The sequence below is a fragment of the Procambarus clarkii genome, chromosome 3 (genome assembly GCF_040958095.1).
Source record: "Procambarus clarkii isolate CNS0578487 chromosome 3, FALCON_Pclarkii_2.0, whole genome shotgun sequence".
In the NCBI taxonomy this organism is placed as follows: domain Eukaryota; kingdom Metazoa; phylum Arthropoda; class Malacostraca; order Decapoda; family Cambaridae; genus Procambarus; species Procambarus clarkii.
In genome coordinates, this window is record NC_091152.1 from 31,953,310 (window position 1) to 31,979,985 (window position 26,676).

Consider the following 26,676-nt stretch of genomic DNA (forward strand, 5'->3'; position numbering starts at 1 on the left):
AAACGTGTTGCTCGTGAACCCTCATTTTCCCTATCTTTTTCATAAATACATCTGTCATTTACACATTCTTACTCTGTACTTCCTTTAATTGAGCCCCTGGTGTTCACGTGCCTATGTTCTTCAATTGTGTGAAGACCTCTTATCTGTGGCCAGTTTTGAGAGTATTCTACAATCGCAGCCTCACTGGTTGCCTCAATGAAGTTATTTGTATTTATGGCATGTAGGTTCACAGCCATCACAGCTTGGATGATCCCATACTTCCTGCAGGAGCTTTTCAAATTCCATCTTGAATATTTTAACTTCCAACTTTCTTTACTTGTTCCAAATATTTTGTTAGATTCATATTTGCCAATTTTTCTGCTAATAGATGTCTTTTTTTTTTATAGGAGGTTAAGTTTCAAGAAAAGTTGACCAAGGCTGAACTAAAAGTCAGAAGAAAAGAGATCATGGAACTAGAGGGAAAGCTTCACCATCCTATTAAAGATTTCAGTAAGTTTAATTATTTTTATTATTTGCATTTTCTCATACAACTGGGTTTACAATATTTAACCCTTCCTGGGCACAAATAATGTCATCATGACATTTTACATTTTGCTTGGTAACAAATCCAACAGTCAAATTAATCCAAGAATTAACAGTACCCAAATTGTGAGGAGAGTAGATGGGAAATCCCTTGGTGGTGTTCACATCGACAACAAACTAAATTTCCATTGCCATATACAAAATATTACTAAAAAGGTTTCCAAAACAGTAGGCATTCTCTCCAAAGTCAGATAGTAAGTTCCTCGCCCTGCCCTAGTTCCTCTGTATTGTTCACTCATCAAATTCAAATTCAAAATTCAAATGTTTATTCAGGTAAAGTACATAAATACAAGGTGTAATACAAATATGGATGAATTGATAGATAGAGCTAGTACATACAATGCCTAAAGCCACCATTACACAAAGCGTTTCGGGCAGAGGTTATCGCTATCTCGCCTGTTACGACCCTCTCGGGACGCAACGGGGTTCTCACTCTGATGTTGTTAGTCAGATATAGATATCCGTTCCCAAGCCAGTAGTGGCTATCAAGGGATGAGATCCGTGACGCAAGTAACTTAAGGGAGTAGGGAAAGAAAGCTAAGAACTTAATATTATAATTTTCACCATCACCGATTAAATATATATAATAAAAGAGTGCACAAGGGGGAGGGATATTAACACTTGACAAGGGGATTCTTCACAATGTAGTCTTCTGCTGAAGACTCTGGATCCATAAGCTAGGCGCTGAGTCCTTGGTGCTTTCTTCGTGGCCACACAACGAATTCTTCAAAGAAGCTGAGCCTACCCTGGCCACAGGTCAGCCAAAACACATGTCCACTGGGGGCACCGCCATGGAGGCCGTCAACCACACGTCCAGCTGGTCTGCTGGCAGGTTCTGAGCCAACAAGGCTGGTACGGCCACTCCACGAACGATAAAAGGGGAACGCCCTAGACAGGAGCCTCGTGTGACACCACAAATCACTCTCCTGTCTTCAGTACCCCAGTGGATGATCGTCTCCAACAGTCGGTCCCGGGTAAATCCTTTTACTGCCACTCCACTGGCAGGCTAACACACCACAGTGTTCTTCCGGGGGGACGACTTCACAACAGCTGCAGCAAGGTTCAAGGTATGGAGACTGGCTGCCTCGGGTAGACTGACTCAACCTTCAACACAGCGGTCCCAGGTCGACTCTGTAAACAGACACGTCATCAATGACTGGGACACACTAAAACACCTCACTTACGGGCTCGGGCACAAACACCTGACGTATCCAGTCCATAGATGGCGCTGTCGTCGGAGCACCACCTCACCAGAGGTCGGTGGCGGCGGTGTAGAGTGCTGAACGGGACTGGAAACTGGCCCTTGTGGCCGGTATTCGCCGTCCTTACCAGGTGTCGTCGTCCGTTTGGCGGGGGTTTCGGGAGCTGACCCACAGATGGCGTGGTCGTTACTGCTCCGTGCTCGGACGCTGGATCCGGGTTCGTAACACCTCCCCACCAAAAAGAATTTGGTTTGGGGTTCTATAAAAAGAGACACAAACCAAATTAGTACGGCGACACAACTCCAAATGGACACACATGCTTTATAATCTGGGATGGCGAGGCTGTCTCGTCCACAGAACTGTCCTACTGGGCAATTCCGGCACAACGGGAACTTGAAGATTGAAGGCGATGTCCTGTCTGGCGTAACCTTCCACGTCTCCACTGCGATGTCAAGCAGGGGCGTCATCTCACATGTCTCACGGAAGGATCGGTGTAGACACGATCTGGGGCGTCTCGACACTTCCCTGCGTCGTGGCACCGATGATGGCTGATCCCAGACGGTATTTCTAGTACCGGTCCGGTGGTCCTTCAGGGAGACGGGAACCTGGAATACAGGGGTCTGATAATTCAGAGTGATAGCGACAGGGGATAAGTCAATACTTACTGCATACGCCTCTACTAGGCTTACACCTAGTTTCCACAGGGCTGCTTGCACGTCGCAGATGGCATTCGCTCTGCCACCGTCAGGTCGACCAACGTTCCGTATAACGCTGCATTGAGGCTCAGCTATCACGCAGGGGGTGTCAATCTGTCGGAAACAGTCACTCATATTATCATTTCTCGTACCTCCTGTATCTACCATTACCTTCCAGGTCCCTTCTTCAACTGCAACACTTGCAGTACCAATCTCCAATCCCTGGGACCTTTTCGCGATGTTCAAGGGAGCCATCATCCTTCGGGTCGTCCACTGATCCTTACTGAGAACACTGGGAACACATACGAGCATCAAACAAAATATCGCTAAGAAACATGGGGCCAATTGAGGGATAAGCTTCCCGAGCCTTTCATGTCCATAACCGGCTATATCCATTAGCCTGGTTTGGACCCAAGAGGGCACTAGAACCTTTGCAGATACCTCACATACCTCCGACGTCTGGGGAATCTCTGCAATGCAGCATACATTGTACTTTGCCAGGCTGCAAGTACACAGGTGCCTTCACTCCAGACTCTTCGGTATCCATGGGTGCTTGCACACAAGGCCTCTCTTCTTGTTCGGGTACTTCTGCCATCGTAACCTCATGTTCCTTGTCGAGAGAATTAGGAGACACTGTTAGAATACTGTCGATCTGCGGGTGAGAGGACAAATTAGACATGTTCAAATCCGGGTCTGTCTCTACCTGGACATTACCATGGCCCGTCGTTACCTCAGACCTTGCTGTTCTGGCTGACTCGTCCGCTATCTTGGGATGATTGGTGCTCCAATCGGTCACCAAGTCGTTGGCTAGTACCACGTCAATCCCAGCCACAGGGAGGGTATCGACTACTGCCAACTCACATGTGCCGCTGAAATAAGGCGAGTCAAGATGTACTGGCACTAAGGGGGCGATATACTGCGTTCTCGGAAACCCAACCAGGATAACTTCTGGTCTCCCATCCACACTTACTCCCTCGGGTAACGAGCTCTTCACGATCAGGGACTGGGCTGCTCCACTATCTCTGAGCACTACAACTGATGTACCAGTATGATCACTCGATACATACCCGCCTGAAGTGTGAGGGGAAAACAAACGTGGTCCTTCCTGCGTCGTCGTCGACTGGCTTCCTGCTGGTGGTGTAACACAGCTCATCATCATCACTTCCCTACGTGCGCTGCCACCTCTTTTGCCTCGGCACCTAGCAGCTATATGCCCTTTCTGCCCACAAGTCCAGCACACCATATTACTCCTCGGGCTCCGGTGTTTCGGACTGCTAGGACTTGTTCTTCGGGGGCTACTTGGGGGCGTCTTCTTAGCACTTTGTGGGACGGGTCTTTCCTCTTCTTCATGAGGTCTGTCAAACCGGTGTTGGTAATGCCTTGGGACGTACTTAGCAGACGGCCTATGAGTCAGGATGTACTCTTCAGCCATGGTGGCTGCTGCACTCAAGGTCTCTACCTGCTGTTCCTCTAAGTACGTCTTCAGGTCTACAGACAAACAATCCTTGAAGTCCTCGAGCAGAATCAGCTGCTCGAGGTCTTCCTTGGTCTCCACCTTCCGAGAGGCACACCATTCTTGAAAAAGTCGCTCCTTGATGGTGGCGAATTCGGTGAAAGTGTGCTCTGAGGTCTTCTTCAGGTTTCTGAACTTTTGCCTATATGCCTCAGGTACCAATTGGTACGCCATGAGCACCACTTTCTTCACCATATCGTAATCGCCGGAGTCGTCAAGGGATAACGTAGAGTAGGCGATTTGGGCCTTCCCAGTCAAGACTGACTGTATCATGATTGCCCAATTCTCCCTTGGCCACTCCAAAGAGGCAGCGACTTTCTCGAAGGCTGCGAAGAACTTCGAAACTTCTCTCTCGTTGAATTTGGGGACCATTTTGATATTCCTTACCGGATCGAAACCGCTTGCTCCAGTTAGTCTCTGTCCAGCGCCTAATCGTAATACTTCTAGTTCATGTTGTCTCTGTCTTTCTTTTTCTTCTCTTTCTCGTTCTTCTCTCTCTCGTTTCTCTTCTCTTTTTCTAATTCTAAACGCCTCATCGCCAATTCTTTTTCTTTTAATTCTCGTTCTAATTCTAACTTCTTCCACTCTATCTCGCGATTGATCTCTAGGGCACGCATTTTGACTGTTAGGAAGCTGATATTAAGTTCACCTGCATCACTGTCAATGTCACTGCCCTTATCTTCCTTTTCCGTGGAAGCTATTTCCTCACCTTCCCTTGTACTAGGAGTCTCGCCTTCCTGTTTCTCTTCTGCCTTCAGGTGCCGGTGAACCTTGGACAAGATCTCCACACGGGAATCACTGGCACGGATCTTGATCTCCAGGTAGGCGCTCACTAGTACAAGTTCCGGTTTGCTCAGATATTTTAATCTGGCAAGACAGTCCACTCTGTTCAGAAAAGCCTGCACATCATCCAGATCATCGATGGTAGCTTTTTCTGCCATTGTCACAGATGGAACACTCAACTAGAAACTAACACTTGACACACCGCTTACACTTTAGCACTTCACGCACCGAGCACTGTTCTACGTCAATATTGCACTTTATCGCACCAAACACTGCACTTGCCAATATTGCACGTAATTACTTCGGGCACCGCACTACCCAATATTGTACTGAATCACAGCGAACACTTCGCTCTACAATATTGCACCGAATCACTGAGCACCGCACTACTCAATATTGCACTTAATCACTTAGTCACAGCGAGCACCGCACTGCACAATATCGCACTTAGTCACTCCGAGCACCGCACAGGACGTATAACGTCACAATCGTCACACAGGGGGAATTATATACAGGGATTACGCCACTTCACCACCCCTGTTAAACATACTTATCAAGGGGACGAATCCCGCTGGGGATGCTAATTATGTTATGACCCTCTCGGGACGCAACGGGGTTCTCACTCTGATGTTGTTAGTCAGATATAGATATCCGTTCCCAAGCCAGTAGTGGCTATCAAGGGATGAGATCCGTGACGCAAGTAACTTAAAGGGAGTAGGGAAAGAAAGCTAAGAACTTAATATTATAATTTTCACCATCACCGATTAAATATATATAATAAAAGAGTGCACAAGGGGGAGGGATATTAACACTTGACAAGGGGATTCTTCACAATGTAGTCTTCTGCTGAAGACTCTGGATCCATAAGCTAGGCGCTGAGTCCTTGGTGCTTTCTTCGTGGCCACACAACGAATTCTTCAAAGAAGCTGAGCCTACCCTGGCCACAGGTCAGCCAAAACACATGTCCACTGGGGGCACCGCCGTGGAGGCCGTCAACCACACGTCCAGCTGGTCTGCTGGCAGGTTCTGAGCCAACAAGGCTGGTACGGCCACTCCACGAACGATAAAAGGGGAACGCCCTAGACAGGAGCCTCGTGTGACACCACAAATCACTCTCCTGTCTTCAGTACCCCAGTGGATGATCGTCTCCAACAGTCGGTCCCGGGTAAATCCTTTTACTGCCACTCCACTGGCAGGCTAACACACCACAGTGTTCTTCCGGGGGGACGACTTCACAACAGCTGCAGCAAGGTTCAAGGTATGGAGACTGGCTGCCTCGGGTAGACTGACTCAACCTTCAACACAGCGGTCCCAGGTCGACTCTGTAAACAGACACGTCATCAATGACTGGGACACACTAAAACACCTCACTTACGGGCTCGGGCACAAACACCTGACGTATCCAGTCCATAGATGGCGCTGTCGTCGGAGCACCACCTCACCAGAGGTCGGTGGCGGCGGTGTAGAATGCTGAACGGGACTGGAAACTGGCCCTTGTGGCCGGTATTCGCCGTCCTTACCAGGTGTCGTCGTCCGTTTGGCGGGGGTTTCGGGAGCTGACCCACAGATGGCGTGGTCGTTACTGCTCCGTGCTCGGACGCTGGATCCGGGTTCGTAACATCGCCTATGGTATCTGTGCCTGGGGATCCACCACTCTTAATTACCTCCGACCCCTAATTGCTCAACAAAAATCAACAATTAGAACAATCACAAATTGCTGTCCCAGACTGGAATCTGGAATCTGAGGCAGACTGAACTCTGCTCTCTTACTGAGACCTTTGAACATGTTAACTATCAAGTCTCTGCACATACACTCAAGTGTTCTCTATCTATAAAATTCTGAACTGCAATGCCAATCCTGACCCTTGGCGGTTCCTAGAGATTGTAATGTAACTCAAGGACACCATATGAGAAACAAGCTTTTTTTATATTCGAAGAGTGAGACTTGACCGAAGCAGAAATGCAATGCAAATCAATGGTCCAAATGATCTCCCAAATTATTAAACGCTGCAGTCTCCCAACCAATTTAAGAGACACTAAGAAATGTCAACCCATCCTCCTGTTTAGATAGTAGTTTTTGTAACAATGTGCACCATAGTACAAATATTGATGTACTAGGCAATTAGATAGTAGAATTTGGTACTATTCATTTTATAGCCTGAAAAATGAAGCTAAAAAACTGAAATATTCCTAGGCCTAGTATAGCACACACCTACAACAACATAGAGCGCATAAATGTGTCTAGAGGCGAAGTGGAAAACATGTTCAAGGAGCTAAGTAAGAACAAATCAGTTGGCTCAGATGGAGTTTCACCATGGGTTCTGACCGAATGTGCATCTGAGCTCAGCATTCCACTTCACCTGAATTTTCAGACATCCCTGTGTACAGGAGTCGTAGCAGATGTGTGGATAAAGGCTAACAGTTCCAATCTACAAAAGTGGCAGAGAAGACACCCCCCCCCCCCCTCAATTATAGACCTGTATCTCGCACAGATCACACTAACGTGATGCATCAAATGAACAAGTCCACAAGGGCTGTGACGAGGATTCGAACCTGCGTCCAGGAGCAGGTTTGGCAGTGTCTGGGATGCTCCCGGACGCAGGTTCGAATCCTCGTCACGGCCCTTGTGGATTTGTTCATTAGACCTGTATCGTTGACTAGTGAAATAGTCAGTATATTGGAAAAAATAATTAATACTAAGTGTGTAGAATAACTGGAGACAAGCGATATAATATCAAACCGTCAGTATGATTTTTGATCTGGAAAATTGTGTAACAAATTTACTCGGTTTCTATGATCGAGCCACAGAGATTTTGCAGGAAAGAGATGGTTGGGTTGACTGCATCTATCTGGACCTAAAAAAGTCTTTTGACAGAGTTCCACATAAGAGGTTGTTCTGGAAAGTGGAAGACATTGGAGGGATGACATTGAAGAAAAATTTTCTGACTGATATAAAAAGGAAGGCAGTAATAAGAGGAAGTGTATCGGATTGGTGACATGTCCCAAGTGGAGTACCACAGGGTTCAGTTATTGTACCGGTGATGTTCATTGTCTACATAAATGATCTGCCAGATGGAATACAGAATTATATGAACATGTTTGCTGATGATGCTAAGATAATAGGGAAGATAAGTAACTTAGATGATTGTCATACCCTTCAAGAAGACCTGGACAGAATAAGTATATGGAGCACCACTTGGCAAATTGAATGTAATGTAAATAAATGCCATGTTATGGAATGTGGAATAGGAGAACATAGACCCCACACAACCTATAAATTATATGATAACTCTTAAGAGAAGTCTGATTGCCCTGCCTGTTGGCATTTTCAGGGTCTTGTGGTGTCCCTTCTCTGGAGTCTCGCTTCGAACCCCTAGTCTCCGATCTACTGGCGAGCTCGCTTCGAACCCCTAGTCTCCGATCTACTGGCGAGCTCGCTTGCGTTGGGGGGTTGATTAGGTTCTGCCTCGAGTCCCTTACCTTTGGCTGGTTGTCAGGTGGCTTCGTTGCTGATGTCCCACCTGCATTCTTCTTCTTGACGGCAGTATGGGTTTTTTTGGCGGTCCTTCCTTTTCCTTATGTCCCTTCTTAGGTGGCTGCGTTTGTTGGCGTTGGCTTTTTTTTTTCTGGTGGGGTTCGGGGCCATCATCTTGTTGCATACTGTCGCCTCGTTTCGTGTGGTGCTGGTGGAGCCGCTTCAGCTTGCTTTCAGTCTTGGTGTTACATATGCACTGTTACGTAAGCTGTCTCGTGCGTTGTTTCACCTCCGGCCTGCTCTTGCGCTGCCTGAGCCGCCCTGGTCTTTGGACAGTGTGCTCTTTCTTCTTCTCCTCGGTTTGTTGTGGCCCTTTCGGTTCGGGTTTGTTTCTCGAAGGCTCTTTCTCCTGTTGGCATTTGCCTCTAGGGGTTGGGTCGGTGAGCTTCTTGCTCTCCTTCTGTGCATGGGTTTCTGCTCCTTCGGTCGTGGCGATAGGTTTGTTCGGTTGCAGCCGTCTCCCTCTTTTCTGGCACAGAATGAGACTGCTGCTTTCCGGAGGGGTCCTTGGTTGTTGGTGCTTGGTTGGTTGGGCCAGGGGTGCATCTTGTTTTGTGTCCGGTTGCAGCCCTCCGCTGTTATTTGTACGCCACGGCTTCTGTGTCTGGGACGCGCTTTGGGTTGATCCTGTTTCCTTCTTCCCTGTTTGCGGGTGAGGGTCTCCCAGGTCATCTGCCGTGTTATTGAGGCTAGCCAGCCTGCGTTCTATCCCCGTGCCCATGATGTTTGTAGATTCGCTGCTCTTGCTGTCATCTTGGCAGCATGTCCTGGCTGACATTTGGACACAGGGCTTTTGGGGGCTGTACAGGGCCCTGGCTGCTTCATATCTCATGGTCGTTCCCGCTCCAATTCGGGCCCGTGTCGCCTTGGGTTGGCGGTTGCAGCCAGTTGTTTCGACTTTGAGTTGGGGAGTGTGCGGCGACCGCCACCCGGGTACGTCCCTCCTATTTCCTCTGTGGGTAGTTGGCTCCGGGGAGCCGAAGGGGCTCCCCCTGGGAAACCAGTGTTGAATGTAATGAAACACCATATCTGTGTCGGACCTGGAGGCTCTCCAGCATCTCTCCCTCCCTCCTCCCGGTTGGCGTATTTTTTTTGTGTTTTTTGACATCCAGCCTCAGAACTGATGGATAGCCGACATGGTAGGTCTGGGCTGCCCCTTCCCCCTCCTGGGGAGGGGGGAACTGCGTGGACAGCGGCGCGGCATCGTGTGACGTCATGATCGTTTGCTCGTTTCTTTAAGGGGAGTTCTATCCACTTGTTCGGCCTGTGGTAGCAATTTTCACCAGAATAGGGGTTTGTTTTGGTATGCTTACCTTTCTGGGTGCCTGACCCGGTCACTGGCAGAAATAGAATGCCACACGAGGGTTTCTATAGGCCATTGCTCCTCTTGCCTCTCTGTGGAGGCCAGGTTCTGGCTCGTGGTCCTCAGTAGGCCCCTAGAACTCCATACACATGACTGTTGCCAAAGTCTGACATTAGCATATCAGCCTGGATAAGCTCCGGGGAGCCTCTGGGTCTCTCCCAGAAAATGGTGTTTCATTACATTCAACGCTGGTTTTTTGCCCCTTGCTGTTTGCGGACTCTGAGGTCGAGCAGTATATGCAGGTGGCTGCTTCTAGCTGTCGTCCAATGTCAGACTTGTTGGTTCTCCGGGGGTCCCAGATGAGTTCCTCCCAGAAGGGTTGTGCCAGGGTCAGGGTTCAGTTCGTTGGGGTAGGTAACAGGTACCAGTTTCGGAGCTGGCACCACCTTCAGCTTTGTGCACAGGTCGGGTTCTTGTAAGGGGCGTTGGCCCTTTTGCAGTTCGCCCCATTGACTGGGCGATGGGGAGGAGGCTTGCTCTGATTGCTTACGCCTGGTGTCACGATTTGTGGGCTTTTCAAGTCATTTCTCACGGCCTGTGGTGGCTTTGGGTGACTCCTCCTTTAGGGGGGTTTGGGGCTGGCGTGGTAGGCCTCTTCTCCTGTGCTCTGTCGAGTCGTCTCAGAGTGGGTGCTCTTGGGCGTGGTCGAAACAATGACATCTCTTAGGTGGGTTTCCTGCCTGCTTCCAGTTCTAAAACGGGACTGTGCGAACCTCTAGTTCATTCTGGACTTGTCCCTTCTGATCCCCTGGGTTTCTTGCCCCACCTTTTGGGCGACTACTGTCCCAGGTCTGGCTTCTGTTGGAGCCGGGAGCTTGGATAGTGTCCCTGGACTTCAACGACACGTATTGGCACATCCTGATTCATCCTGGGTTCAGGACCTGGCTCAGTTTTGTTCTGGGGCGTCAGAGCTACCACTTTCGTTGTCTCCCGTTCAAGTTGAACCTGGCACCTCACGTGTTCAAACGCCTTACCAGGGTTTTGGTGGCCCGTCTGCGTCGTTTAGGTGTTCAGGTGCTAGGTTACCTCGACGACTCACTGGTCTGTGCTCCCAGTCGGTCCTTGTGTCTGCCCACCAGGGGTTTGGTGCTTTTCCAGCTAGCCGGGTTCGGGTTCTCTGATGAACTGTCGAAAGTCCCATCTGGTCCCCTCCCAGGTTCGGAACTGGCTGGGTCTTGTGTGGGACTCTCAGACTGTTTCCTTCTCTCTCCCTCCAGAGTCCCTCCTTTGGCTCCGGTCCCCACTTGTCCTTGTTTGTGGGGGGCTCCCGAGTCACCTGGCAGTTGCTCGAGGGTCTGTGTGGGAGCCTGGACTTTATGATGGTCCACCCATTGGGTCAGATTTGGCTTCGTCGGCTGTTCTCGTTCCTTTAGGAAATCCCTTCCGCCTCTCTCGCAATCACCAGCTGTGTCGCCAGCTTCCTCTTTGGATTTTTCGGGGTTCAATGTCTTGGCGCCTACCCGAGCCCTCGCTCGATGTGTTCACAGACACGTCGTCTCTCGGCTGGGGGCTTTGTGACCAGTGCTCACCAGGCCAGCCAAGGGTGGCGGGGTCCGTCCTTCCGTTGGGCCCACAGCACATTTCGGGAGTTCGCAGCAGTGTGGTTTTTGCTTAGGAGGGTTCGGGTCACCCACGGATTGATGATCCGGCTCCATTCGGACTGCTCCCTGGTGGTTCATTGCCTGAAGCGAAGGGAAGGGGGGGAGGGGGCTTTCAATGCAGTCCTTGGCTCTTTGGGGCTGGTCGCTTCGGATGACTCATCTTCTGAGTTCTCGGGGTTTTGGCTTTCCTGGCTGTTCACGTCTGGGGGTGTCCAACGTCTTGGCGGACGGCCTGTCCCGGTTCATTCCCCTGTCCACGGAGTGAACAGTCGATGCCGATTCATTCAGTTGGCTCTGCCAGTCGTTCGGGCGCACAGAGGTGGACCTCTTCGCGTCGGTATGGCCGAGGTGTCTTCCGGTATATGCGGCACCCGTCCCGGAAAGCGAGGTCATCGGGATCGATGCCTTCCAGCAGAACAGGTCGAGGTAGGGGTTCCTGTACCTCTTCCTTCCCCGGTTCATCTGTTGCTCCAGGTCCTAACTCACTTGGAGACTTCCCATGGGTGAGTAGTTTTCTTGGCCCCATGGTGGCCAGTCCAGCCTTGGTTTCGGGCACTGCTTGCTTGGTGTCCGAACCCGGAGGTTTTCCGGTGGCTCTGCCTCTTTCAATAAATCGCTCTGGTCCGTTACAAGACTGGTTCGCTCTTCTCCCCAAGTCTTCACGTTTGGTCTTTTTAACTCAAGTCTATCACATCTGTATGGTGATAGGGTTACTTCTTTGGTGGTGTCCCACCTGCGGGCTTCGTCTCGGCAGCAGTATGAAGTTTCTTGGCGGTTCTTCTGTTTCTTTTTCTCTCTTCGTCACTGTACGTCACTTTCTGTTAAGGTTGTTTTATCCATTCTCCTGTGGCTGTTTCAGGTCATCTTATGCTGAATACTGTGGCCTTGTATAGTGCGGCGATGGCCGAGCCACTGCAGCTTGCTTTCAGTATTATGTTACTACTTCACCATTTTGCAAGGTGTCTCATGAGTTGTTTCACCTGTGGCCTGCTCATGTGCCACCTGAGCAGTCCTGGTCTTTAGACAGAGTGCTTTCGTATCTGTCTTCGCCTCAGTTTGTTGTGGCCCCTTTGGTTCAGGATTGTTTTTCCAATTTTTTTTTACCCATAGGCCTCTGGGGGTCAGGTTGGGGAGCTTCATGCTCTCCTCCGGCATAGGGGTTTCTGCTCTTTTTATCATGGTAACCGCCTCCCGGGTAAGTCCCTATAGTTTTCGTCTTTGGTGAAGTAGCTCCAGAGAGCCGAAGGGGCTCTTCCCAGAAAACCAGCGTTGAATGTAATGGAACCCCATTTTCTGGGCGAGACCCGGGGGCTCCCCGGCAACCCTCCCCCCCCACCCTCCCTTCCTGCGGAGGGAGGGGGGGGAGGGTTGTGTTTTTTCCACGTGTTTTTGACATCCAGCCTCAGAAGTGCAAGGTGGATCACTGGCATGGGGGTCTGGGGCTTCCCCTCCCGGGGAGGGGGGAGCTGCACAGACATGTGGCGCGGCTCGTGTGACATCATGCTCATTTTCTCGTTTTCATTTGGGGAGTTCTGTCCACTCGTTGGTCTATTTTAGTCATTTTAAGTATAATAGGGGTTTGTTTTGAGGTGCTTACCTCTCTGGGTGCCTGTCCCGGTCAGTGGCAGATAAAGAATGCTCCAGATCCCATGTGCATTCCTATAGGCCATTGCTTGTCATGCCTCTCTGAGGGGGGGCCAGGTTCTGGCTCATGGTCCCCGGTAGGCCTAGAACTCCATTCTCACTGACTGATGCCAAAGTCTAATGATATACATATCAGCCCGGATAGCTCCGGGGAGCCTCTGGGTTTTTGAGGACTTTAATGGACCTGGAAGATCTTAGTAAATGGACATATGTTACAATTAGTTAAATTAAGAATTATCCCTCAGAATTTTACTTCAATAACATTAATTCATCTCACTAGGACCAGTTTATAATAAGTAGAATTTTTTGTATTTTTTAATGTAGAAAGAACAAATTATTCCTTTATATTATGCATTTCAGAATATCGACATAATTTTAGGTATAGAGTTAGGGAATAATGTATTTGTAACAAATATTCAGGGAAGAGTATTATCCGTTCTGTTAATGACTATTTTATATTTGTTCATATTTTTATTAGGAACAGGTTGACAGTTTTTCCACAACTTTTTAATATATTTATTTACAGGTAGCCACCTTCCCTTAGAACTACAGTGTGGTTCATCACTAAGCAGCCTGTGTGAAGATGTAGCAGATGTTTCCTTGCATTCCAAGTCAAGGTAAGGTCATATGGGTTCAATTTGATAGTCATTGTTTTTTTTTATGTCATTATGCTCATATTACATACATTATCATTATCCTGTTTGCCACTGTTGAAGACCCAATTCATGGATTACATGGGGGTACCATATTTCAGGTAAAGATTTTACCCCTTCTCACAAAAATGTGGCTACTATAATGGACATCCCAGCCCCTGCATCAGTGGGGAAGTATAGTCTTTCTTGGGGATGGTAACTTACTTATGCAATTTTAAGAATTTTTGAACAAAATTAGCTCCCTTGTATGAATTGTTTAAAAAATCTAGCGTTGAATGTAATGAAACGCCATTTTCTGGGTGAGTCCCAGAGGCTCCTTGGAGCTATCCAGGCTGATATGTTTATCCCTAAACTTTGGCATCAGGGTGAATGGAGTTCTAGGCCTACCGGGGACCATGGCCTGAACCTGGCCCCCTCAGAGAAGCACGAGGAGCAATGTCATATAGAGATACACATGGGATTTGGAGCATTCTATATCTGCCATCGACCGGGACAGCCACCCAGAAAGGTAAGCGCCTCAAAACAAATCCCCATTCTGGTTAAAACAACGAAGATAGACTAACTAGTGGATAGAACCCCCCAAATGAAAATGAGCAAACAAGCACGACATCATACGAGCCGCGTCCCATGCCTGCGCAGCTCCCCCCCTTCCCGGGAGGAGGAAGTGGAAGCCCCAGACCCTACATCGGCGATCTGCCCACCAGTACTGAGGCTGGATGTCAAAAACATGCGAAAAAATGCTGACCGAAGGGAGGAAGGGATGCCAGGAAGTCTTCAGGACTTGCCCAGAAAATGGCGTTTCATTACATTCAATGCTGGTTTTCTGGGGTAAGCCCCCTTCACTAAAGACGAAAACTGAGGAACTAACCCGGGAGGTGGTCGGTGGGAGCAGCAGCCCACAGCAGTGCTGTGCGCTGCTCCTGCATGCCATTGCTCGCTTTCTAAGGGCATGCAGGCTCTCACAGTCGGCATGGATGCTGATTTTTTTTTCAAAAGTGCGTCTGTTTACAGGAGTCGTGAGGAATAGGGTGTGAACCCTGTATACCTGCAGGAGTTTTGAATTGCTCCCTATATATAAAAATGCCATTTGGCACTGCGCACCCCCAATTGGGTGCCTCAAGGCGCTTTGTGCAGTGCAGTGGTTAATTAAGCAGGAATTGGTAAATTCTCCTGTGCTCACTAATTTTATGGGCAAATGCCCTTTAAAACTAGGAGTAGATGCTTTCCCAGTGGAAGGGACTGTGTTTTGTTACATGAAATAGATGGTCAGGAAAAGGCTGCCTTTATTTTGTACCAGGATGGGGTTCTGGGATGTTGTCTACTCCCCAAGCCTGGTCCAGGGCAAGGTTTGACTTTAGAGCTTGGTCCAAAAGATTGTTGTTAGGAGCAGCCTACAGGCCCACATATCCAACACAGCCTGGTTGGTCCGGCACTTCCTGAAGAAAACTATACAGTTTTCTCTTGAAGATGTCTGCGTTTGTTTCCAGCAAATTTTGCTAGCTAGAGTGAAACAAAGCAGACAACAACAAGGTAAATCTAAACAAAAGTTCTAACCCTCTTATTCTGAATGCCCGAGAAAATACTGATCTAAATAAAGTACATCTTTGGCTAACTGCTAACAAACTCTCAAACTCACCCTTAACATTGACAAAACCTTCTGTACAGTGCATCCTCACTCTAACGAGTTCCCGGATGGTCCGAACGAATTGCATTCAATTCTAAATGTTCATTGGAACAAATGTGCGATTAAGTGAGGATTATTCGTCCAAGCGGTCACAGAGACCGAGTCAGAATTATTTTATCCATGTTAGAAGTTTACCTGTCACCCCTCCAATATTTTCCAGTTTCCAGAACAAACTTATGTGGAACTCTGTCGAAAGCCTTTTTTAGGTCCAGATAGATGCAGTCAACCCAACCATCTCTTCCCTGTAAAATCTCTGTGGCTCGATGATAGAAACTCAGTAAATTCGATACACGGGATCTTCCAGATCGAAAACCATACTGTCTGTCTGATATTATATCATTTCTCTCCATGTGTTCTACCCATTTAGTTATTATTACTTTTTCCAATATTTTGACTATTACACTTGTCAATGATACAGGTCTATAATTGAGGGGTCTTCTCTGCCGCCACTTTTGTAGATTGGAACTATGTTAGCCTTTTTTCCACATATCTGCTACAACTCCTGTATACAGGGATGTCTGAAAAATGGCTGAGCTTAGGGGTGCACGTTCTCTCAGAACTCATAGTGAAACTCCATCTGGGCCAACTGCTTTGTTCATACTTAGCTCCAAGAGTATTTGTTTCACTTCGTCTCTAGACACCTTTTTGTGCTCTATGCTGTTCTCTGGAATTCTTATTTTGTCTGGTTCTCTGAAGATCTCATTTTGTACAAACACACGTTGGAACTTTTCGTTTAATGTTTCACACATTTCCTTTTCATTTTCCGTGTATCTGTTCCCCGTTTTCAACCTCTGAATATTATCCTTTACCTGCAGCTTGCTTATTAATGAATTTATAGAAGAGGCCTGGATCTGATTTACATTTGTCTTCTATACTCTTCTCAAAGTTCCTCTCTGCCTCTCTGCCTATTGAAGTGTAGTTGTTTCTTGAATCTTTGTATCGTTGGTATGTTTGGGGGTTTGGTCTCTTTCTATAATGATTCCATGCTTGTGTCTTTTGATCTCTGGCCCTCTCGCGATTTTTGTCGAACCAACCCTGTTTCCTAGGTCTGCATGTCTGTTTGGGTATGAATGTTTATATTTTGCAAAATTTGGCATACATCTCATTTACTTACTTGCCTAGCAACAAGTCTGTCCAATTATACCCATGAAAAAAATTTCTAAGTTCCCCATAGCGTCCTCTCTTGAAATAGTTTAACAACAGTTTCACTGTCCCCATTCTCTGCTAAATTATATCGCATAGCGTATTTAATGTCCAAGAAGACGTGATCACTTTCCCAAGGGAGGAAGGTACTGGATGTCAAATACCTCTTCTTCTTTCCTGGTGAACACTAGATCCAGTTCTAACGGAACATCCCCTTCCCTCATTCTTGTGGCCTACTTGATATGTTGATACATGAATGTCTCCAAGATGAGGTTTACAAATCTGCCTGTCCATATGTCCTCTGTTCTTGCCTCTTAGGCCTCCCAGTCTATTACCTTAAAGTTGAAGTCCTCCCCAGAACCAACAATCGGGATTTGTCTTTGTCAGCTCTTATCATAATCTCTCTCATGATTACATGATAATGTGCAGATTCCTGAGCCTACTGGGCTCTATCATATCTATATTTGAAACTGTGTATGGAGTCAGCCTCCACCACATCACTTCCTAGTGCATTCCATTTATTAACTACTGACACAAAAAAAATCTTTCTAATGTCCCTGTGGTTCATCTGGGGTACTAAGTTTCCACCTGTGTCCCCTTGTTCGTGTACCACCCGTGCTGAAGAGTTTCTTTGTCCACCCTGTCAATTCCCCCGAGAATTTTGTAGGTATTTATCATGTCTCCCCTTGCTCTTCTGTATTCCAGGGACGTGAGGTTCAGCTCCTTTAGCCTTTCCTCGTAGCTCATCCCTCTCAGTTCCAGGACGAGCCTGGTGGCATAACCGCTGAATCTTCTCTAAATTTGTCTTGTGTTTAACTAGGTGTGGACTCCTGCATATTCCAGGATTGGTCTGACATAAGTGGTATACACAGTCCTGAACGATTCCTTACACAAGTTTCTAAAGGCAGTTCTTATGTTGGCCAACCTAGCATATACCGCTGATGATATGCTTTTGATGTGGGCCTCTGGGGACAGGTTCGGTGTGATATCAACCCCCAGATCTTTCTCTCTATTTGACTCTTGCAGGATTTCACCTCTCAGATGGTACCTTGTGTTCAGCCTCCTGCTCCCTTCGCTTAATTTCATTACTTTACACTTTCCTGAGTTAAACTTTAGAGGCGATTTTCTAGACCATTCCTCCAGTTGGTCCAGGTCATTCTGTAGTCACTGTCTATTTTCATCTGTCTTGATTCTTCTCATAATTTTTGCCTCATCAGCAAACATTGAGAGGAATGAGTCTATATCCTCCAGAAGATCGTTTACATATAAGTGGTACATACAGTGGTACCTCGGAATACGAGTGTCCCTGTATAAGAGTTTTTCGGAATACGAGCAGGATTTGCTCGGAAAATTTGCCTCGGAAGGCGAGGGTTGCCTCGGAACACGAGTTTGTTGATACACGTACAGGCCGACTAGTGCGTGGTGGCACGGCAATCGCGCCCAGTGACTATCCCGCCTCAATTCTTCAAGTATTTACAGTTTTTTGACACGTTTTGGCCATTTGAGCATAAAAGTTATTATACTGTATATCTAGCCATGGGTCTCAAGAAAGTCATTGGTAAGGTTCAACCTAAGAAAATAGCTATGAGTAGAGGCAGTAGAGGATGTCCCTTCTTGATTAAGAAAATGTGTGAAGTATGGGAAGAACTGCAAAGTTTTGTTGAAAAAACTCACCCAGATAAAGCTGTAGCAGGCCGTTGCATTGACCTTTTAAATGACAATGTGATGTCTTACTACAGACAAGTGTTAAAATGTAGGGAAGAACACGTGTCATTAGACATTCTTAGTAAGACAGGTAAGTCCTAGTGGTATGCAGGCAAAACGTGCCAGTGTGTGTACACCAGTGAAGTCCTCACTGCATGATGTTATAATGGAAGGGGTCTCCCCATCCAAACAATAACACCTCTCTTCCTCCCTCCTCCTCACCATCTTCCATACACTAACAGGAGTCATCAACAAGAGTAAGTAATAACTTGAACATAGTTTTGTAGGTTTATTTAGATGAATTAGGTATAAAATTTAGTTTGAAGTGAGGTTTTGGGGTAGTCAGGAACGGATTAATTAATTTCCCATTATTTCTTATGGGGAAATTAGCTTCGGATTACGAGTTTTCCTAATACAAGCCGTCTCCAGGAACGGATTAAACTCTTAAACCGAGGTACCACTGTATTAGAAACAGGATGGGTTCAAGCACTGAGCCCTGTGGGACTCCGCTAGTGACATCTCGCCACTCTGATGTCATCCCCCTTACAGTTACTCGCTGTTTCCTGTTTCTTAGGTACTCCCTTATCCTCTGGAGCACCTTCTCTTTTACTCCTGTCTATTGCTCCAACTCCCCTACCCTTCACCACCTCCCCTACCCTTCACCACCTCCCCTAACCTACCCTTCACCACCTCCCCTCCCCTACCCTTCACCACCTCCCCTAACCTACCCTTCACCACCTCCCCTCCCCTACCCTTCACCACCTCCCCTACCCTTCACCACCTCTCCTACCCTTCACCACCTCTCCTACCCTTCACCACCTCCCCTACCCTTCACCACCTCCCCTACCCTTCACCACCTCCCCTACCCTTCACCACCTCCCCTCCCCTTCACCACCTCCCCTCCCCTACCCTTCACCACCTCCCCTACCCTACCCTTCACCACCTCCCCTACCCTTCACCACCTCCCCTACCCTACCCTTCACCACCTCCCCTACCCTACCCTTCACCACCTCCCCTACCCTACCCTTCACCACCACCCCTACCCTTCACCACCTCCCCTACCCTTCACCACCTCCCCTACCCTTCACCACCTCCCCTACCCTTCACCACCTCCCCTACCCTTCACCACCTCCCTTACCCTTCACCACCTCCCTTACCCTTCACCTCCCTTACCCTTCACCACCTCCCCTACCCTTCACCACCTCCCCTACCCTTCACCACCTCCCCTACCCTTCACCACCTCCCCTACCCTACCCTTCACCACCTCCCCTACCCTACCCTTCACCACCTCCCCTACCCTACCCTTCACCACCACCCCTACCCTTCACCACCTCCCCTACCCTTCACCACCTCCCCTACCCTTCACCACCTCCCCTACCCTTCACCACCTCCCCTACCCTTCACCACCTCCCCTACCCTTCACCACCTCCCCTACCCTTCACCACCTCCCCTACCCTTCACCACCTCCCTTACCCTTCACCACCTCCCCTACCCTTCACCACCTCCCCTACCCTTCACCACCTCCCCTACCCTTCACCACCACCCCTACCCTTCACCACCTCCCCTACCCTTCACCACCTCCCCTACCCTTCACCACCTCCCCTACCCTTCACCACCTCCCCTACCCTTCACCACCTCCCCTACCCTTCACCACCTCCCCTACCCCTCACCACTTCCCCTACCCTTCACCACCTCCCCTACCCTACCCTTCACCACCACCCCTACCCTTCACCACCTCCCCTACCCTTCACCACCTCCCCTACCCTTCACCACCTCCCCTACCCTTCACCACCTCCCCTACCCTTCACCACCTTCCCTACCCTTCACCACCTTCCCTACCCTTCACCACCTTCCCTACCCTTCACCACCTCCCCTACCCTTCACCACCTCCCCTACCCTTCACCACCTCCCCTACCCTTCACCACCTCCCCTACCCTTCACCACCTCCCCTACCCTTCACCACCTCCCCTACCCTTCACCACCTCCCCTACCCTTCACCACCTCCCCTACCCTTCACCACCTCCCCTACCCTTCACCACCTCCCCTACCCTTCACCACCTTCCCTACCCTTCACCACCTTCCCTACCCTTCACCACCTCCCCTACCCTTCACCACCTCCCCTACCCTTCACCACCTCCCCTACCCTTCACCACCTCCCCTACCCTTCACCACCTCCCCTACCCTTCACCACTTCCCCTACCCTTTACCACCTCCCCTACCCTTCACCACTTCCCCTACCCTTCACCACCTCCCCTACCCTTCACCACTTCCCCTACCCTTTACCACCTCCCCTACCCCTCACCACCTCCCCTACCCCTCACCACCTCCCTTACCCTTCACCACCTCCCCTACCCTTCACCACTTCCCCTACCCTTTACCACCTCCCCTACCCCTCACCACCTCCCCTACCCCTCACCACCTCCCCTACCCTTCACCACTTCCCCTACCCTTTACCACCTCCCCTACCCCTCACCACCTCCCCTACCCCTCACCACCTCCCCTACCCCTCACCACCTCCCTTACCCTTCACCACCTTCCCCCCTCTCTCTGCACCTTCCTACACTGTGCCTGCTCTTCACCATCCCCCTCATCACTATCACCATCTTTACTACCTACTACAGTCCTCGTCAATAAAGTACATAAGACAAACTTATATAATCATGTAAAATATAATATTCTGGATGACCTCCGACGATGAGTTACAATAACGTGGCTGATGATATGATGACTAAACCACACACCAGAAGATGAGGAGACGACGACGTTTGGGTCAGGGAGAGATGGAAGGGAAGAGGAGTGTAAGAGGAGAATTATGAGAAGAGCTAAGAAAGGAATGAACAATCAAGGAAAAGATAGAGCACTTGGAAGAGGACAGGATAAGGATTTGGGATGGCACGGGGGAAAGAAATGGTGCCCAATCACTTGGACGGGACGGTAGAGTGGTCTCATCCTTGGGATGGGCCACAAGGACGAGCAGAGCCAGCAGTCTGATTGCCAATACACCACATGCTACGCAGACTGCGGTGCCCCCAGGCCTTCTGAGGCCCTGGGGCACTGTAAGACACTTAATTAAGTCAGCCACTTGAGAAGCACTCAAGTCTTCCTGCCAGGCAAGGTAAAGTGTGTTTCCTGCCAGAAAGAATCATGTAGAAAATAACTGAGAGGGAAACAGAAGGCCAGAAAATGTGCCACCTTCGCTGCCAAATTTCTTACCAGTTTGCTTTACCCGAGCCAGAATCTAGTTAGGTTTTTGTAAGGAGGGGAAGACGGCCGGAAATAGCACCATCTCCCTGGGGCCCCGTTGAACGAGCGCCTCAATACTTCACACAAAACACACATGACGTATTGAACTTTGTATCTCTTCCTTTCAACACTTTCTCATATACTCATTAAAGCTAATATTCCCTGGATTTCTGATTAACTAAACAATACATTAAATATAATAGACGAAGACTGTGTTTATATTCTGGCCCAGGAGGCCAGCGAGACTATCTAGACTCATCTAGATGGGCTTAAAGGGCCGAGCTTCAGCTCCTGAGCCCCTGATTTCTAACTGTCAATTTCTTAATGTAATGACGTGTTGCTGGTGCTGCTTCACCCTGTGGTGGTGGTGCTGCTTCACCCTGTGGTGGTGGTGCTGCTTCACCCTGTGGTGGTGGTGCTGCTTCTCCCTGTGGTGGTGGTGCTGCTTCACCCTGTGGTGGTGGTGCTGCTTCACCCTGTGGTGGTGGTGCTGCTTCACCCTGTGGTGGTGGTGCTGCTTCACCCTGTGGTGGTGGTGCTGCTTCACCCTGTGGTGGTGGTGCTGCTTCACCCTGTGGTGGTGGTGCTGCTTCACCCTGTGGTGGTGCTGCTGCTTCACCCTGTGGTGGTGGTGCTGCTTCACCCTGTGGTGGTGGTGCTGCTTCACCCTGTGGTGGTGGTGGTGCTGCTTCACCCTGTGGTGGTGGTGGTGCTGCTTCACCCTGTGGTGGTGGTGGTGCTGCTTCACCCTGTGGTGGTGGTGCTGCTTCACCCTGTGGTGGTGGTGCTGCTTCACCCTGTGGTGGTGCTGCTGCTTCACCCTGTGGTGGTGGTGCTGCTTCACCCTGTGGTGGTGCTGCTGCTTCACCCTGTGGTGGTGCTGCTGCTTCACCCTGTGGTGGTGCTGCTGCTTCACCCCTGTGGTGGTGGTGCTTCACCCCTGTGGTGGTGGTGGTGCTTCACCCCTGTGGTGGTGGTGCTGCTTCACCCTGTGGTGGTGGTGCTGCTTCACCCTGTGGTGGTGGTGCTGCTTCACCCCTGTGGTGGTGGTGCTGCTTCACCCCTGTGGTGGTGGTGCTGCTTCACCCTGTGGTGGTGCTGCTGCTTCACCCTGTGGTGGTGGTGCTGCTTCACCCTGTGGTGGTGGTGCTGCTTCACCCTGTGGTGGTGGTGCTGCTTCACCCCTGTGGTGGTGGTGCTGCTTCACCCCTGTGGTGGTGGTGCTGCTTCACCCCTGTGGTGGTGGTGGTGCTGCTTCACCCTGTGGTGGTGGTGGTGCTGCTTCACCCTGTGGTGGTGGTGGTGCTGCTTCACCCTGTGGTGGTGGTGGTGCTGCTTCACCCTGTGGTGGTGGTGGTGGTGCTGCTTCACCCTGTGGTGGTGCTGCTGCTGCTTCACCCTGTGGTGGTGCTGCTGCTGCTTCACCCTGTGGTGGTGCTGCTTCACCCTGTTGTAACACGGGAGGGTTTCTCTTCTTAATCTTTCCTCTTTTCCCTCTACCCGTATTCTTACTTTTTATTTCTCTACAAGGGACTCCAAAACTTTTACCAAAGCCAACTCCACGCCACGTGGTCCTAAGACGATTGACCGACTTAGGATTCTACAACCAGTATGACGTGACCTAGGCTTCGAGCAAAACCCTAGAGTCGCCTCCGCCGCCACCACCAGACCAGTAACACCGAGCAATGATCGAGGTCTGGATCGATCACGCTAATTAATCAACTTTGGGGCTTGATCCCCACTATAACCGATGACCTTGAGTGTGGAATAAATTACACGGTAATGATGAATTCCGATTAGATGTTAGAATCGGCGCCCAATACAACTCTGCCTCGTGTGGACCACGTGACCAGGACAAGTAAACATAAAAAAAATGGAAACAATAAAAATGCAAATTATTAACTAATTAATTTATTAAAAGAAAAACTAAAACAAAATCTAAATATGTTCACTCCCTGTCACTTTAACACTCCCTACTTGACCTGGATGGCAAATGAGAAGACTATCCCTATAATTAACAATAGCAACTATACCTCTACGTTTTACCAGCTGAAGATGTTGGGCTGGTCTTGGGAGAGGTAAGATGGGGTGACCTCTCCCAGTAGATCTGGAGTCCACACTGATCTCTTCCTCGTCTGGTCTTCCCCAGACTAGAGCATTGTATTGTTCCGCATAGTCTATGTTTTACCAAGTTACTTAGCCAGGTTTAAGTTATAACAATTAACCTCTGTTGTACTTAATTGATCCAGACTGGTTGAATTATTTTACTGAAATTAAATTACACAAACATCTAACGGCAGAGCTGTTCCCGATCCCAAAAATGGTTAATTGAACTTTGAGAAATAGTAGACATGTCAACCCTGATGACCTATGACCGCCGGTCACTCCGCCTTACATCTTGGATCTGATTCGTGACGTCACTGATGGTGACTTAAACTCAATAATTAGAATACTCTTGATATTGTACCCAGTACTATTATACAATACAATTTTAATACAAAATGAATAAAGGCTAATTTCTCTAAATTACTGAATACTATAGGATGGTTCATTATACAAAACTATGAACAAAGATCCCCGCCATTTGTGACTCAGACCTGCTAATCCCCAGGGGAATGTGCGTTGTTGAGCGTCAGGTCAACAACGAAACTTCTACTCGAAACTTCTGGAACCTTCTGGAATAATTCTCACAACCAGCCTACTTTGTTACACTGTGGTGGTGGTGCTGCTTCACCCTGTGGTGGTGGTGGTGCTTCACCCCTGTGGTGGTGGTGCTGCTTCACCCTGTGGTGGTGGTGCTGCTTCACCCTGTGGTGGTGGTGCTGCTTCACCCTGTGGTGGTGGTGCTGCTTCACCCCTGTGGTGGTGGTGCTGCTTCACCCCTGTGGTGGTGGTGCTGCTTCACCCCTGTGGTGGTGGTGCTGCTTCACCCCTGTGGTGGTGGTGCTGCTTCACCCCTGTGGTGGTGGTGCTGCTTCACCCCTGTGGTGGTGGTGCTGCTTCACCCCTGTGGTGGTGGTGCTGCTTCACCCCTGTGGTGGTGGTGCTGCTTCACCCCTGTGGTGGTGGTGCTGCTTCACCCCTGTGGTGGTGGTGCTGCTTCACCCCTGTGGTGGTGGTGCTGCTTCACCCCTGTGGTGGTGGTGCTGCTTCACCCCTGTGGTGGTGGTGCTGCTTCACCCCTGTGGTGGTGATGCTGCTTCACCCTGTGGTGGTGATGCTGCTTCACCCTGTGGTGGTGGTGCTGCTTCACCCTGTGGTGGTGGTGCTGCTTCACCCCTGTGGTGGTGGTGCTGCTTCACCCCTGTGGTGGTGGTGCTGCTTCACCCCTGTGGTGGTGGTGCTGCTTCACCCTGTGGTGGTGGTGCTGCTTCACCCTGTGGTGGTGGTGCTGCTTCACCCCTGTGGTGGTGGTGCTGCTTCACCCCTGTGGTGGTGGTGCTGCTTCACCCCTGTGGTGGTGGTGCTGCTTCACCCCTGTGGTGGTGGTGCTGCTTCACCCCTGTGGTGGTGGTGCTGCTTCACCCCTGTGGTGGTGGTGCTGCTTCACCCCTGTGGTGGTGGTGCTGCTTCACCCCTGTGGTGGTGGTGCTGCTTCACCCCTGTGGTGGTGGTGCTGCTTCACCCCTGTGGTGGTGGTGCTGCTTCACCCTGTGGTGGTGGTGCTGCTTCACCCCTGTGGTGGTGGTGCTGCTTCACCCCTGTGGTGGTGGTGCTGCTTCACCCCTGTGGTGGTGGTGCTGCTTCACGCCTGTGGTGGTGGTGCTGCTTCACGCCTGTGGTGGTGGTGCTGCTTCACCCTGTGGGGGCGGCGCCGCTTCACCCTGTGGGGGCGGCGCCGCTTCACCCTGTGGGGGCGGCGCCGCTTCACCCTGTGGGGCCGGCGCCGCTTCACCCTGTGGGGCTGGCGCCGCTTCACCCTGTGGGGCCGGCGCCGCTTCACTCTGTGGGGGCGGCTCCGCTTCACTCTGTGGGGCCGGCGCCGCTTCACCCTGTGGGGCCGGCGCCGCTTCACCCTGTGGGGGCGGCGCCGCTTCACCCTGTGGGGGCGGCGCCGCTTCACCCTGTGGGGGCGGCGCCGCTTCACCCTGTGGGGGCGGCGCCGCTTCACCCTGTGGGGCCGGCGCCGCTTCACCCTGTGGGGCCGGCGCCGCTTCACCCTGTGGGGCCGGCGCCGCTTCACCCTGTGGGGCCGGCGCCGCTTCACCCTGTGGGGCCGGCGCCGCTTCACCCTGTGGGGGCGGAGGCGCTTCACCCTGTGGGAGCGGCGCCGCTTCACCCTGCGGAGTGGGGGAGAGGGGGTGGAGGGACAGGATACTACGAGCCTGTAACCGATGATAACAGAACTGAATTATAGGGACTGGTTAGGGAACTCGCCCTAATGACACTATATGATATCAAATTCAGAGGAGAAAACCTGGATTGTACCTAGATTGGGTTTTGGGAGATCGTCTACTCCCCAAGCCCGACCCGGGGGCCAAACTTGACTTGAGAGCTTGGTTCAACAGTCTGTTGCTTGCAGCAGCCCGCATATGATCACTGGTGTTGGAATTATCACTGAATGGAATTATCGAGAATGGTAGGGACGAACTTCACAGCCTGTGTACTGGATGTGGGGAACCCCAGTGATTCAGTGGTACTGGATGTGGGGAACCCCAGTGATTCAGAGGTACTGGATGTGGGGAACCCCAGTGATTCAGTGGTACTGGACGTGGGGAACCCCAGTGATTCAGTGGTACTGGATGTGGGGAACCCCAGTGATTCAGAGGTACTGGATGTGGGGAACCCCAGTGATTCAGTGGTACTGGACGTGGGGAACCCCAGTGATTCAGTGGTACTGGATGTGGGGAACCCCAGTGATTCAGAGGTACTGGATGTGGGGAACCCCAGTGATTCAGAGGTACTAGACGTGGGGAACCCCAGTGATTCAGAGGTACTGGATGTGGGGAACCCCAGTGATTCAGAGGTACTGGATGTGGGGAACCCCAGTGATTCAGAGGTACTGGATGTGGGGAACCCCAGTGATTCAGAGGTACTGGATGTGGGGAACCCCAGTGATTCAGAGGTACTGGATGTGGGGAACCCCAGTGATTCAGAGGTACTGGATGTGGGGAACCCCAGTGATTCAGAGGTACTGGATGTGGGGAACCCCAGTGATTCAGAGGTACTGGATGTGAGGAACCCCAGTGATTCAGAGGTACTGGATGTGGGGAACCCCAGTGATTCAGAGGTACTGGATGTGGGGAACCCCAGTGATTCAGAGGTACTGGATGTGGGGAACCCCAGTGATTCAGAGGTACTGGATGTGGGGAACCCCAGTGATTCAGAGGT

At 50.2% G+C, this 26,676-nt stretch overlaps 1 protein-coding gene across 6 annotated transcripts in view; it reads left to right on the forward strand.

Annotated features, from left to right (window-relative positions):
* The window catches only part of LOC123749604 (uncharacterized), a 311,730-nt gene that overhangs the window by 90,537 nt on the left and 194,517 nt on the right, over positions 1-26,676 (forward strand). For 3 of the 6 annotated variants that reach the window (XR_011229458.1, XM_069330114.1, XM_069330128.1), the window contains exons 8-9: positions 387-489; positions 13,445-13,535. The exons of the other annotated variants lie outside the window; for them this stretch is intronic. Coding sequence is in view for 2 of the 3 variants with exons in the window: in XM_069330114.1 (XP_069186215.1) it covers positions 387-489; positions 13,445-13,535 (194 nt within the window). In the remaining variant the exon portion in view is untranslated. The remainder of the gene's footprint in view (positions 1-386; positions 490-13,444; positions 13,536-26,676) is intronic. 6 annotated transcript variants of the gene reach the window in all.